Source organism: Psittacula echo (assembly GCF_963264785.1).
Source record: "Psittacula echo genome assembly, chromosome: 18".
Lineage (NCBI taxonomy): Eukaryota > Metazoa > Chordata > Aves > Psittaciformes > Psittacidae > Psittacula > Psittacula echo.
In genome coordinates this window covers 4664726-4680190 of record NC_137754.1, presented here as the reverse complement: position 1 = coordinate 4680190, position 15465 = coordinate 4664726, and the positions used below count along the sequence as shown (strand labels likewise).

At 49.8% G+C, this 15465-nt stretch overlaps 1 protein-coding gene across 1 annotated transcript in view; it reads right to left on the bottom strand.

The window, feature by feature from the left end:
* CDON (cell adhesion associated, oncogene regulated) overlaps positions 1-14991 on the bottom strand; it is a gene marked incomplete at both ends in the record, with an annotated part of 31920 nt that extends 16929 nt beyond the window's left edge. The window contains 9 exons of the mRNA XM_080631559.1: positions 1161-1289; positions 2459-2633; positions 4323-4606; positions 8433-8702; positions 9516-9803; positions 10190-10333; positions 10487-10633; positions 11969-12241; positions 14916-14991. Of these exons, the coding sequence (XP_080487685.1) occupies positions 1161-1289; positions 2459-2633; positions 4323-4606; positions 8433-8702; positions 9516-9803; positions 10190-10333; positions 10487-10633; positions 11969-12241; positions 14916-14991 (1786 nt within the window). The remainder of the gene's footprint in view (positions 1-1160; positions 1290-2458; positions 2634-4322; positions 4607-8432; positions 8703-9515; positions 9804-10189; positions 10334-10486; positions 10634-11968; positions 12242-14915) is intronic.
* Between the last annotated feature and the right edge of the window lie 474 nt (positions 14992-15465).

Genomic DNA, 15465 nt, shown 5'->3' with positions numbered 1-15465 from the left:
GGGGAAATGAGACGGGAAAGCAAAGAAAGCATGCGATGAGCCATATACTTACTGAACTCACTTGAAGTTACAGACAGCAGTGAAACAGAGAGAAGGGAGAGAGGTGGTGTTAGTACATCTGCTTACAACCCCTCTGACGATCGATGAAAGCCATCAGGCTTTACTAAAGCAGCTTGTATTCATCACTAGGGAGCAGGTCACTGATGAGAGGAGGAAAGGAGCAAGGAACAGCAAGCAGAGCTTTGGGAACAGGCTGAGCACTGGCAGCCAGGCACATGAAAGGTGTCCCCTTGTGTGGCTCCGCTGCTGTTCAGCACTGTCCCAAGCACGTGATGCTCAGCTCCTTGAACCTCTCCATTCACCTTTGGGTTTACCCTTAGGTACTAAGTCACCTCTGAGATCTCAGCTCCTGAGTAGATCTGCCTGAATCAGCTCAGTGAGTTCAAAGGCTGGGGTGTGAGAAAAAGGACGATAAACATGCTGTTTTTACTGGAAACCAGGCTAAAGATCACAAGCAGTTCTATCTTCCTGCCATCAGAAACAAGCCCATCCCTGGGAAGCTCCAGAAAAACATTCAGAGCAGATATAATCACTCTGAGAACTTAAAAGCCTGACACAGCCATTCTCCATTTCCCCTCTCCCTCCTTCTTTCACAGTGGAAGAGGAAACCAGGGTATTTAGCAGAAAGCAATGTCCGTGAGCAGCAAGAACATGGGTTATCCATGAAACTCTTGGTTTTTGAGAGCCAAACACATGGGTAACAACATATAATATTTCCAAGGATGCTTTCTAGGTAAGGGCATGCATTTGCTGAACTCACAGCTTCAAATACCCCACCACAGACACTGGAGGCTGCAAGAAATGTGCTACTTCTTGGTGCCTTCATGTTGCTGTGGAAACCTGAGGTATCAAGGCAGGTACTTGGAATGCTGCCTGGAACCAGGCAACTTTTACTTAGTCCCATTTTACTCTGGAGACACACAGACCACCACAAAACCTAGCAGGTATGTGACCTCTCTCCTAGAAGGCCAGACAGGAAACATACCTGTAACAAAGGAGCCTTATGGAATAAACAGGAGCTAGAAGAGGACATACGAGCACCTAGAGCTGTAATTAACACACCTTCTAGCACACGGATTGCAAACCATCCATTCACTTACCTCCACTGTGTCGAGAGAGGTCTGGCAGGATGACACCAAAAGTGTTTGTGCCCTCAGGAACAAGGGGATGTTTGGGAATGCCCACAGGAGGGGATGGAGCCTGGGTGTTTTTTGAGGACGATGTTCTTTCTAAGGAAGATTTGATATAGAAAGATGTGGTATAGAGTGTGCCAGCTTAGGGACTGCATCAGAAAACGCGGCCTCTCACAATATGCTCATTCCATGACACCACTCGCAGGACTAAAGCCCTGGATCCAAATCGCAAGCTAAACAGTCAAGGGAGCAAAAGGAGACTTTCTCTATCAGTCCAGGGCCTCTTGTGCTGTGGGTAAGTGACCGCTCATCTGCAATACTGCACTTTGTGGTGATGCCACCAGCTCCTGCCCAGGTTTCAAAGCCCATTCTCATCAGGAATCCACAGCAGGGTGAAACCAGGCAGGCTGAGAGCTGGGATTATTCAGCTTGGAGAAAAGAAGGATGGGCTTGGAGCAACCTGCTCTAGTGGAAGGTGTCTCTGATTGTGGCAGGGGGTTGGGACTGGAGGAGCTTTAAGGTCCCTTCCAGCACAAACCATTCCATGATTCCAAAACTGCAAACTGCAACCCACATCTAGAGAAAGAGGCTCAATAAAACATGATGGAGGCTGCGTTTGGCCACAGCTTTGCCCAGGACACTGGGCAGATGGACTTTTGGCCCGTAGCAGTGTCATGAATTCCCCGATACATAACATTCTTAATAAAAATGTTAAGCTATCCTGTTCTTGTACACTGGTATCCAATAATTCTGTCTGCATGCTTCAGAGTACAGCCACCAGCATCCACGCTGGAAAGGAAAAAGGCTGCTTTGATTAGAAAGGCTCTTCTACTTGATGCTGTCTGCACGCAACTATCAAACCAGCTGGGCCCTGCTCTGCAGAGAGATTTCACTGCAGTGTCTGCAAAGCAGACCAGAAGAGGTTTGTTGCACTGTGAAAACTGGATGCTGCCCAGAGTGTCTTTTGTGATACTCTGAATAAAGCAGAACAAGGGCTGGCTGCTCCCTGACCGAGCTCCTTGAAGCAAGAGGTGGAGAAATCTCAATAACCATCCCCAAAATAGTATTATCGAGCTTTTAATACCTTCTATTTACCAACAGCACTGGTCGTGCTGTAAGCTTGCCATACAGCTACATTAGCTGTTCTTTAGCAGTTAAACCGCAGAACAGTTTGCCCATGGCTCAGCAGACAACACACAGCTGATGTAATCGGAATGAATGGCTCCTGGGAGGCCCAGGACCCAGGGACGCGGTGCTGCACCCACCTTTGCTGGTGCGAAAGGTCAGCATGGCCGGCTGGCCCTCACCCGCCGCGCTCCTCGCCACCATCAGCACCTCGTAGAGGCTGGAGGGCTCCAGCTCCGTGAGCCGCAGCTCGTTCTCGCTGCCCGGGACCCGCACCGTGTGCCAGCTGCCCACCACGCCAGCGCTGTCATCCAGCTGCATGGGACAGGGAGAGAAAGCTCAGCATCAGCCGGGAAGGGCGCGGATCCCAATGGAATGCTCCAATCCCTCAAAGCTTTCACACACCCGGAGCCCCTTGGCAAAACTGCTCACGTTTTCCTCTACTGAGTTGGTCTCCAAGTGTTTCTTGCCACAAATCTGCGCTTTTGCAACCACTTTCCTCATGTGCCTTCACTAAACTCCATTGATTTTCCCTCTCGGCACATACTCACGCACTTGTTTTGAGGGGAAAAAATGATCATTTTCACTCCCGGCTAAAAGCCAGCAAGAGACCAAGTGATGTTTAAAGACTCCAAGAGCCTTCAGCTGTGTGTGTGATATCCAAGGGCCGGACCCAGCACTCTAATGAGAAGGAGATGTTCCCTGAATTATCCCAGCTTTTCCTGCACTGAGGCATTTATTGGCTAAAATGGGCAATGAAAAGTGTGTCTCTGTTAGTTCTGGAGGCCGGAAAAGAGGAAGCCACCCAGGAGACCAAGATTTGGGTTCTATTAATGCATGTTTCCCTTTTCTTTTCAGTAAACCCCCACTTTTTCATTTACCAGTGAAATCACCAGCTCCACTGAAGAAAGACGAGAGATTCGGGGTAGTCTCTTAATGCTTGACCTTTGCAGGAGAACATTACCCCAAATCCCAATGGAAAAGGCAAAGATTCTACCAAAAATAAACTCCTAAACAATATAAGACCTTAATAAAACATCGAAGGCAGATCTGAACGCTGGGGATTATCAAAGGTTATGGCAGAGGTCTTTGTTCAAGCATTTTCTTCTGAAGCAACAACTCTTAAGGCTTTTTTTCCCTTATTTTTGCTATATAAAAGAGGGAAATCCATAAAACAATTTGATGGCACAAAGAAAACACCACCCTAGAGAGCCCACAGCAAACTCCCTACTGAGCATCGCATGAGTGAGCACATTTAGTGTGGAAAGGATCGGTATGAGTGAAGGGTAAGCATCAAAAAGGTCAAAGAAGCATTCTAAGCTTTCAGTGCTCATGTGCACCAAGCACTTCTGAATGAGAAATTGTAGCAACACCCTTTGGCACTGGGGTTTCAGGAACTAACAGGACAAAAAGCTGAGCGTTCCCTCCAGGCTAAGGCAAGATCAGGATGTGGAGGATTAAAAAGCTTATGAAAAATAAACCAAACAGCTTTGCCACGCAGGGAGCTGTTTGCCTGGGAGAAGGGGCACAGGCATTGCTTGCTACTGATGCTACTGGCAATATAAGGACATGATGGGTACCTGCTTCTGAGGTGTTAGTTCACCTTCAGATATGTAAGTTCTAATAGAGTTCAGGAGGTAGAACTGCAAACTCTGTGACACGTCAGACTAACAGCTTCCCTTCCCACCTCAACCTCCCTGGAAAGATTCAAGCTTGCTCCCTCACACAAATGCATTTTGAACCTCACCCCACAGCCCCATTCCCTATAGACCATAATCATACGTAAAGAGGCTGAAACCCAGGGCTCTGCTGTATAAACCTCACTTACAACCGTTAGAACAGTGTCCCTGTGGCTTCAGTCACCCCAACAGGAGCTGCCTGGGCGGCCATCTATGTGCTTCAACCATACCCCGTGTCCCTTACACTCTTAACTCCAACACTGCAGCAACAACTGGCTCTTGAGCACCCTACACCCATGAGGACACCACGGTGGGGAGGTGTTACCTTGCGGTACTTGACAAAGTAGGCATTGATGGGCAGGCCCCCATCGCGCCCTGCACGCCACACCAGGGTGTAGGTGTCCGGCTTCGGTGTCTGCGGGGGGCTGAGGATGATGGGGGCCTCGGGGGCAGCGGCCCCGCTCCAGCCTTTGTCCGTGGCAGCTGCATCCAAAGGGAGTCTGGTTGGAGGCGAGCTCGGGAATGCCGTTGCTGCACCAAGGTCACCATCGCGCCAGGCAATGTCCACAGGAGATGGTTCTTCTGCTTCCGTGGCAGCTTCTGAAGGAGCTGCAAGGGGAGGAGCCCGGTTACATCCTCATGGTGCTGTATGTTCAGCCCACAGCGAGGGGACGCTAAATCATTTCACACTTAAACAGGGGGGATTTAGGTTAGATATAAGGAAGAAGCTCTTCCCTGTGAGGGTGCTGAGGCGCTGGCACAGGGTGCCCAGAGAAGCTGTGGCTGCCCCATCCCTGACAGTGTTCAAGGCCAGGTTGGACACAGGGGCTTGGAGCAAGCTGCTCCAGTGGAAGGGGTCCCTGCCCGTGGCAGGGGTTGGAGCTGGAGGAGCTTTAAGGTCCCTTCCAACACAAAGCAATTCACTTGCAGTATTGTGTGCAGTTCTGGTGTCCTCAACATAGAAAGGACATGGAACTGTTGGAACAAGTCCAGAGGAGGCCACGAGGATGATCAGGGGCTGGAGCAGCTCCTGTATGAAGACAGGCTGAGAAAGTTGGGGCTGTTCAGCCTGGAGAAGAGAAGGCTGCGTGGAGACCTCAGAGCAGCCTTCCAGTATCTGAAGGGGGCTACAAGGATGCTGGGCATGGACTCTTCATCAGGGACTGTAGTGACAGGACAAGGGGTAACGGGTTCAAACTGAAACAGGGGAAGTTTAGATTGGATCTAAGGAAGAAATTCTTTACTGAGAGGGTGGTGAGGCACTGGAATGGGTTGCCCAGGGAGGTTGTGAATGCTCCATCCCTGGCGGTGTTCAAGGCCAGTTTGGATGAGGCCTTGGGTGCCATGGTTTAGTGTGGGGTGTCCCTGCCCATGGCAGGGGGGTTGGAACTGGATGATCTTAAGGTCCTTTCCAACCCTGACTGTTCTATGATTATATGATTCCAAGTGTGTCATTTCCAAACAAGTGCTGCTGCAAAGAGCCACTCCAGGAGGTGCCTGCGCAGCCCTGACCCCACCAGGCTGTGTTTTCAGGGCAGAACAGTGGTTTTCAGTTCACTTTTTGGTTTGGGTTTGGTTTTCAGAGGACCAGAGAGACAAATCCTGAAACACAACCTCCGCAGGCCTGGCCTGACTCCTATCTCTGAGCAATGAGGGGCAATGCATGTTAAGAGCCAAGAAATAATAAATATACACCTAAACTCGTGACACAAACGGAGTAATTTTAAATGCCTGCAGTTGTACAAGGAACTCTTCATGGCCTGAGCTGGCGTGCACACAAGAGGACATTCTCCTGCCTCCGTTTCTGAGGTTTCAGCTGTAATTTCCATCAGCTTTGAAAGCTGCACGACTCGCCTGCTTCGTTTGGGACTAAACTCAGTTTACAGGCAGATCTAACCTGGAATTTAATACCATGGCATTCCTAGAAATCCTGCTCCTGCCTCCTCCATCCTATTTACTTTTCCTGGTATGAAAAAATACTTTTTTATATATATATATATATAAAAAACACGATGGGTTTGTGAGTCCAAAAGCACCATTGCGCCAATGCATGGCTTGTCAGCATTCCAGGCAGGAAAGGGGTGGCAGGTTGGACATCTGAGATTATCCAGGACGAGTAAATGTCAGTGTTTAAAGCAGAAGGGGCTGGGAAGTGGTGCAGCTCCGGGCCTGCCAGATGTTCTGCTCCCTTCCCGGCCTTTCAGATTTGTGTAGGTTTATGTTACGTGCCGGGGTCTGGAAGGGGAAGGGAATGAAGGGAACTTGGTTTACAAAACAAACAGATTCCTTGGTAATGTAAAGCCTCGGCGGCAGCGTTCGCCTGCCTGACTCGGATTCCTCCCGGCCTCCATTAAAATACCAGCAGCAAGTGTGGCTGCTATTTTTGGCCACTTTAGAAGAAAGCTGGGGAGGAAAACTCTCTTTTCAAATTGAAGCCACGCTCGCAGCGAGCATTCCTTGTTTGTTCCTTCCCATTTATCCAGCAACGCCACCAAAGGCAGAGCCAGGAAGGAGGGAGCAACGGCAGGGAGGACATCCCTAAAGCCAGGCGGAGTTTGCTTAAGACCATCAGACACCCCCAGCACCAGCTCTCAGGGAAAGGGTATCCACGACTGTCAGCGAAGCAGTGGGAAAGGGCGTTAATATTGGAACCAAATGCCGAAGCCAGTCCCGGAGGCAGAAGGGCTGTGGTGGACCCGGAGGGTTTGAGGGTGGGCACAGTGTGGTTTGACACCCGCCAGCGCGGGGGAAACGGGCTCTTGAGCGTGGAGAATGAGTTGTGGTTTCAGCTGGTGACAGGAGACCTGCAGTCAGGGCTGTGTTTATTGCTGCCAGGGGGGGAGTCTCCTCGCTTTGCTTTAGAAAACAAGCCCTGGGTAACAATTGCCATGGAGCAACGCGGATGCTGAGCTCTGGCATAATTGCTGCCCACAGAAGCCAGCACATGAGGCTCCTCTTGCTGCTTTGTCATTATGCAACTTTTTTTGGCCTTTAGTGGCTTTTTGTGTCGTCCCTTTCCCCTTCGCCACTGGGACTCTTCCTTCTCAGCCCCACTGTGGAACATGAGCAGTACCATGTTGGCTCAGGCCAAAGGCACCCAAAGTCCTGCCTCCAGCTGCAACAAGAGGACTGAATGCCCCAAATTTAGATATTAAAAGAATGTATTGATAGCATTCATAGCTTTTCACAGAGTCCCAGCCTGGTTTGGGTTGGAAGGGACCTTAAAGCTCATCCAGTTCCAACCCCTGCCACGGGCAGGGACCCCTTCCACTGGAGCAGCTTGCTCCAAGCCCCTGTGTCCAACCTGGCCTTGAACACTGCCAGGGATGGGGCAGCCACAGCTTCTCTGGGCACCCTGTGCCAGCGCCTCAGCACCCTCACAGGGAAGAGCTTCTGCCTAAGAGCTCATCTCAGTCTCCCCTCTGGCAGGTTAAAACCCCTTGTCCTACCCCCACGTCACTCTTCCTCGCCTTCTCTGTAACACGCAATATTTCACAGCTCACTATCGTGTCTTTCCCTCATTTTGAGCCCTCACCTTTCCAGACTCTCCTCCTGCAGAAACTACTTCCAGCCCTATAACCCCATCTGCCAATTTTACAGCCCCTCTGCCTGTTCTTCTACACGCTTCTTGACACTGGGTGCAAACACACCAGCAGCTTTCAACCCACCGGCACGCCCCAGGTTCATGTTGTCTTTCGTCTGCATTGTGCAAACAGATCCCATTCCCAGGAGCTGCTTTCCTTGGTTCTCCGAACGCAGCTATCGCCATGGATGCAGCCACCCCAGCTGTCTAAAAAAGACTTAAAATAAGGGCTGTGGGTAGAGGATCCTTAGGCTATCATCTTGCATTTTGGTGGTTTCTCACTATGATGGCAGCTGAAGTTGCCCTGCCCGCTTTGAGGAGTGTGCAGTGAATCATGTTGTGGAATAGATCCAGCAGGAAAGGGGAAAAAAAGAGACATCTTTTCAGCCAAATAAACTCTCTGACTCTGTGCTTGCAGCAGGGAACAAGCTGTGAGGCTGAGCTGCTCCACTTGATCCTACCACTAAAAGAACTGCACTGCTTAGGTCACTCAGGTGCTTCAGAAGCGTTACCTGGCACCAGTTCTTCACTAAACCTCTCCATGTCTGAGAAGCTGTGGCTGCCCCATCCCTGGCAGTGTTCAAGGCCAGGTTGGACACAGGGGCTTGGAGCAAGCTGCTCCAGTGGAAGGTGTCCCTGCCCGTGGCAGGGGTTGGAGCTGGAGGAGCTTCACCCCAGGAATACCCACATCTCTTAAAACCCAACCGAAAGCACTTTCTTTGTAAGATCTGCTATTAACAGTGGTCAGGAACAAATCAATACAGAATCTAGCAGGGGAACGGGAATAAAAGAGAACAAATCTTGAAGCACAAATGCTCAGTGTGAGTTCTCAAAAGCTGCAAGTGCTCCTACCTGGCTGGACATGGAGCCTGCCGGTGGACTGTGCAAATCCAACCTCGTTGTCTGCTACACACTGGTACAAGCCAGAGTCCTCCTGGGTGACACCACGGATCCGCAGGCTGCTTCCCATCGGCAGATGTCGTGGAGAGGGATGGATGGGAGCTGCATTGTGGAACCAGGTGAGGGTTGGAGCAGGGCTCCCGTCAACATCACACCAGAAGTGCACAGTGGCTCCAGCAGCCACCGTTTCCTCTTGCAGTCCCTTGGAGATGGAAGCAGGTTCTAGAAAGGGAAATAGTTTCACATAAACCACCACATGTTGATCTTAGCCTAAGTCCTGACAAAAGAGTCCTGCTTTTGTACAAAGCACACACAAAGGCCAAGCAAGCCCCATGTGCTTCTAGTTGTACCCAGCCTAAAGCTGGTTTTCCCCATATACTTGCTTCCTTTAATGGTCTCTCCCTTCTGTCCCAAGCAGTCATGTTTGGCTTAATACTGCAAATAAACCACCTGTATCTTCAAAGCAATTCTTTCATGACATCCCCCTAACAAAAGGCTTTTTGTGTGTCAACAACCTGTTTGTTGAGTTTATACACTTCAAAAATGAGTATTTACAGTCATGGATGCAAAGCCCTAAAACAACAGGAAAACTTGGTACAAAGGAGAGGGGAGATCACAAATGACTTGCAGCCAAATGGATTTCTTTCCTTTTTGTTTTTGTCCTCATCCAAACCTATCACCTCGCCAGCTTCTTGCTTACACACCAGCTCAAAAGAGAAACAGCTGATCTCTGGCACGTTATGGACAATGAATCCCATCTACACTTGGCACTCTGCAGGAAAATAAATCAAGCAGCAGAGTTTGTTATCCCTCGCTGTTAAGTATTTCAGACTGTGAAGGATTCCAAGAGATAAATAGTTACGGATCTTAGCTTGGGAGACATGGTGAGATCTGGTCATTGTGAACCTCTCCTTACTCTTTATTTTGATGTGCTTAGGTTGACAAAGGACTTTGGGCTGTTTGCAACCAGGTGCCAAAGCCAGCAAGGAGACAAAACGTCCACTGCCTGGACACGAATGGTACTTTAGTTCTTACCAAGTATAGTAAGCGAGTAGTTCACGTATTTCACTGCTCCAAATTCATTTCCCACCACGCAGGAGTAATTTCCAGAGTCGGATGCCTCCAGCCTGTCTGTCACCAGATGTGAGTGCAGCAGCTTCCACGTGCCTTTTCCCAGCACATCCCGGCCCTCTTTAACCCAGCGGATGGAGGCTGGAGGGGATCCACTGACGACACATTCCAGAGTCAGAGCGCTGTGCTGGGGCACTGCCAGGCTCTGGGGTACCAGGGGGTGAAGTATGTGGAAGCCACCTGAGGAAGAGCCTGGAAGAAAGGAGATGAGGCTTAGCACCCACTCTCTACCCCATCCTCCACTTTGCCACATTCTTCCCACGTGGCTGCTTCTCCTTGTGGCTCAGCACGATGCCATAACGCTCTCTTCCAACGTCTTGCTCCAAAATCAATTTGGTAACTGAAGCAGTAGCAACATCCCCTTTACAAGGGCTAAGTGCTCCTTGGGATTGGAAAAGCAGTCCTGCCATTCCCTCACAGTAAGAACTGAACACGCAAATAACACAGCACAGATTTTACATGGCATGGTGGCTGAGACCAGTGGGTATTTAGGCTGACAGATCCACACCAAAAACCTTAGGGATGGGATTTATCCAGTTGGAGATGCATCAACCCTGAAAGCTGAACTGAATACTCACGGGTGACTATGAGCTTACGTCCAGTGAGTTCTGTTCTGAGCTCATGAGTAACTGGGTTGTACACTGCACATTTATAGGATCCTTTGTCTTCTAAAGATACATTCAGAATCTGCAGGTTTCCAGACGGAAGGATTAGGTAGTTGTCTAAACAAGCGGGGAGGGGAAGAAGAAGATTACATTTAAATTAGTGCCCCAAAAGCCTTTTATTTCTTTATCTTTTAAATGACTTGACAGATACATCAAATGTAGGATCACACAGAAATCCAGGCACGATTCTCTTGGCACAAAGCATCTCACCTCTGGATTGCTCCAGCCATTTCCCTCGCACTTGAAAGCGAACCTGGGCTTTAGGGTGGCTTTCTGGGAGCTTGCACCCGATGAAAGCTGTGCCTCCTTCCTCTGCCACCACAACGGGCTTCACCGACCCATCAAAGTCACCTAAACCTAGGAGGGAATTGGTAGAAGGTTGAGAGCAGCCATGGCTTGGGAAGGGGAAGGGCAGTGAGCTGGGGTTCGCGTGTAAAATACAGTTGGTTTCAAGCTGATCATCTCTGATGGAGCCAATGATCCCACATGGAGAGGAGCAGCGGACACTTTGGAAGGGAGAGCCACCCTGCAGGAAGACCTGGATAAGCTGGAAGAGTGGGCTGAGAAGGACCCTATGGAATTCAACAAGGACAAGTGGAAGGACGTCCTCCTGGGTAAACCCAATCCGGGAGTGCAGCAGGGGCTGGAAACAGGCTTGCTTACTACAGAGAGGGCCAGCTCTTGCATGGGAATAGTGAGGGGAAAAGATAGTTCCTAAGGTCCCTCAACTGCTCCAGGAAAAGCAAGCAGGGATATCGGAAAGCCTGCAGCGTTACTCCTGGGCTCCAAGCGCACAGGTTAAGAGGAGGAAGCATGTAAGAAGCATGGAGTTGTCTTTCTGTGCTTATAATTAACACAACCCTGAGTCCAGCAGTGCCTCCTGCTCACGGCCATGAGCCGTGAGGCCAGCAGGAAGCCTCAGCACCTAACAGCACCTTCTCATTTGCTGCCAACACCTCTAAAGGAGGAGAACAGCGTGAAAGCTGCTCTTCCACTCCCTTCAAGTTCAAAGCATCTTCCAGGTTGTGAAGTTATTCTATGCTAGCCACCCTTACAGCTCTCTCGAGAGCGTCTTGCTATGGGTCAGCACTTTACCAAAACACTCTCTTCTCTCACTTATAAGAAATCTTCCTCCCCAGGGGATTCTGGACATGCTCCATAGATGAGGTACCCCCACAGAGAAATCACTCAAATCCTGCTCGACAAAGGCCTGATTCAGCAGCCCCGTTATCCCGAGCAAAGAGATCATTACATCCCCATTCTCAGCACCACATCCTCTTTTCCATGTGGAGAACTGTGCCCTTCCTCTTCTGAAGTCCTTTAAGATCAAGTCATTTACAGATCAAGCACCAAAGACTGGTTAGAAGAACCAGTGGAACGGAGGGAAGGGAAGCTGTCCCTAGAAGGACACAAGGCTGTCCTCTCCTGAGGGACATCCAGAGAGTTTTGACCAAATAAAATGCTACAAGGGAACAGGACAACTTGCAGCTCCCACCTATTTCCCAAGCAACAATTCCCACTCCTCTCTCCCAACCTCTCACACACTGCCTGGGAGCTCAGCTGCTCTTTCAAGGTGCTTTTGGGAACCTTGTACTCCATTTGGAAGCCTCCATTGGAAAATCAAACCATAGAAACCAGCTGAGGTCTGTCTAATCAACAAGGAGTGAGGAATGCAAAGGAAAATGAACTTACTGGCCATGGATACCGTGGCAGGGCGGCTCACAACAGCACCCACGCTGCTGCTGGCAACGCACTGATAGAGACCAGACGTTGCCAGGCTGAGGGAGATGATTGTCAAAGATCCCGACTGGATTTCCACTTCTCCCCCCTCGCTGTCCAGAGGCTCCCCATTGAAGAGCCAAGAAAGGAGAGCCGAGGAGGGCTCGGCAGAGCAGCGGAGCTGGACTTGGACACCGAACTTCTGGACAGTGGATGAGGGCTCAGAAATGAAACGTGGAGTTAAATCTAAATGGGAACAAAATACATATAGAAAAATTCAGCTAGTGAAGAGCATTTTGCATGGACATAACATTAGTGATGTGTTTACTGGTAGGAAAGACCATGATGCGCATTACAGCAACGCCAAGTGTCGCCTTTTCCGCTTCAAAAGGAACTCATAACAGATTCCTGCTCTCCCTCAAACACCAGGGAAAGCTTCAAGAGTTAAACCCCATGAAAGGATAACACTCAGAAACAGAACCATGGAATGGTTTGGGTTGGAAGGGACCTTAAAGCTCATCCAGCTCCAACCCCTGCCACAGGCAGGCACTCCTTCCACTAGAGCAGCTTGCTCCAAGCCCCTGTGTCCAACCTGGCCTTGAACACTGCCAGGGATGGGGCAGCCACAGCTTCTCTGGGCACCCTGGGCCAGCGCCTCAGCACCCTCACAGGGAAGAGCTTCTGCCTAAGAGCTCATCTCAGTCTCCCCTCGGGCAGGTTCAAGCCATTCCCCTTGGCCTGTCCCTACAGGCCCTTGTCCCAAGCCCCTCTCCAGGTTTCCTGCAGCCCCTTTAGGCACTGGAGCTGCTCTCAGGTCTCCCCTTCAGGAGCCTTCTCTTCTCCAGGCTGCCCCAGCCCAGCTCTCTCAGCCTGGCTCCGGAGCAGAGCTGCTCCAGCCCTCGCAGCATCTCCGTGGCCTCCTCTGGCCTCGCTCCAGCAGCTCCACGTCCCTCTTGTGCTGCTGCTCCAGAGCTGGATCAGGGCTGCAGGGGGGGTCTCCCTAGAGCGCAGCAGAGGGGCAGGATCCCCTCCCTGAGCTGCTGGGAATGCACCCATTTGATTAAAAGAAGATAGGTTTGGTGTACAAGAAGGGTGATACACCCCCCAGGTACGCACAAGGCAAAGGCATCACTCTTGCTAGGGCACAACCCACAATCCCATGGGATTTATATGGAGTGACACAGCACCCAACACCTGAAGCGATGCACAGGGACACACAGCTGGAGCTGATTGGTCCCATATGAAGCGGGCCTGGACGTGACTCGTCTGATCCCAGGAATGGCAGCAGCCTGCCAGGTATTTCTGCAGCCCCGTCTCCCGGTCTGCAGAACCAATTAAAAATAGCAGGATGCAAAAAAAAAAAGCTGGATGAGCAGCAAAGGCTCTTGTTAATTCCAGATACATGGACTTCATCAGCAGGACAATGATGAATTGGGCAGCATTATCTTTACCGAGTAAAGATGAACAGAAACAGGAAAAAGTTGCTAATAAATAAAAGGTTCAGTCCCACAAAACTTGGTTCTGAGAACCCATTCATTTGCCAGAAGAAAATTCCTGCTTGTTGGAGGAAATTTTTTCCCTCTCCTGGCCAGCGACACACTGGGAATCATTTCCATTTGTTTTCAATGGAATTCTCAGCTACAGATTTGGTATGAAGGGAGCTAAAGGGGATTAACACCAGTAACTCCTAGTTGGGTAGAAACACAGGAGGAAAAGGATTCCTGGTTTGTAAAGGAGCTGTGGAATTTCAGGTAGTACAGGTCAAGAGGATATTAACTGACATCCAAGGAAGAAACAGTCCTCTCCTAGGTGGGGCCCTCAGCTCATGCTTTTCCTCTCAAGTCAGTCCACCCCAGCTCTGGTTATGAGTTTCAGATGAGAAACTGCATTTTTAACAGAGCCATAAACTATCTGCATAGCCATGAAGTAAAACTGGAAATGGAAGTGTGGCTTCACTTAACAGAAAAGATGAAATCCACGCAAATGGCATCCAAGCCATTCACGGGCCTCCAGATGTCCATTTTTAGCTTGTAATTAGAAAACTGGCTTTCCTCTCAGTTCAGTTGGAATTTCCAGGGATGAGGAAGGCAGTGACCTTTGCAGTGTGCAACTGCTATGAAACTTCAGTGCTACCTTCACCTCCGGCCCTGTCCTTACTTGTGACAGCAACACTTTGTGCTCAGTGTCAAAGCTGGTAGCAGTGACCCTGCAGCTGGAAGTTGTCTGCCCCGACCGCTTGAAAACTCAAATTTATCCCATTTGCTCCTAACGATTGGCTATGAAGTGCTAAAAGTAGTAAAAGCTTCTTTTTTGTGTGGTTAGGTTAAGACAAGCTGACTACACAGAGCAGATGTGTCAATTAAAACCATTCCTCTTCTTTTTTTAACCCACGAGCTGTTCCAACTGCAGCCACGCATCAGCGTTCCCGTTTCAGAGATCTCATTCCCCCTTTCCCCCTGCACATTTCCAGCCTCTCCCAGCCCCACGGGACCACGAGATGTGCTGTACGCAGCAGAATCGGTGTCCAGCTAAGTCCGTGGAGATCCCAAAGAACAAACCTACGTAACTGGGAGTCTCCCACACTTGTCTGGAGCCAAGTTTTCAAAAGCAAGCTCATACATTGAGCCTCACACTGTGTTTAAGTGCTTAAACTTCTTTGGTTGCCCAAAGACACTGTGACTGCCCCATCCCCGGCAGTGCTCAAGGCCAGGCTGAATGGGGCTTGGAGCAACCTGCTCTAGTGGAAGGTGTCCCTGGATGAGCTTTAAGGTCCCTTCTAACCCATTCTATGCTTCTTAAAAGCAGATTATCAATAACACACATGGAAGTTGGCCACATTGAATCACAATCCAAGTTGTTGCTCATCCAAAAGTACGGGCTCAACCTCCAAAACCCCCAAGCTGGGGTGAGGAGGCCTTACCTGAGCTCGCTGCAGAGACGATGCCCATGGCAGTGACGAAGAGCAGTGCCAGGAAGAGCCCAGGATCCGGATGCATAGCGCCAGATTACAGGAGTTGAAAGCAGGAAGCTCCAGACTAAGACGAGGCACTGAAACAGCTACAAAACAAACAGATGTCTACTGTAAGTTGCAGGAGTTGAGTCTTTTAACTTTCTTACAACAAAGTGTTTGGGGTTTCAAAAAAAAGCCCAACCAGGAAACAGCCAATATTCTTTGCAATATAGAAACCATCTGTAAAAATGAGCCAGGAGTTGAACTTCACGAGGTTTCCAAGTGCTATTCTTAATATAAAGGGGTTTTTCTACAGCTGGGTATGAGGCATCCACTCCAAGCATAGTGCCTTGATAAATTAACACTACTTTCCACGCAGAGGAGCTGAAGCCCAAAGTAAACAGCTTATCTATTGCAGATAATATTGTTTGCAAACAATACCCCTGGGGTCATCTATCACCAGTTTGGGTCTGGTTTGCAAGGGCTTATGAATTGACTCCTAACAGCTCTAAACCTGCCT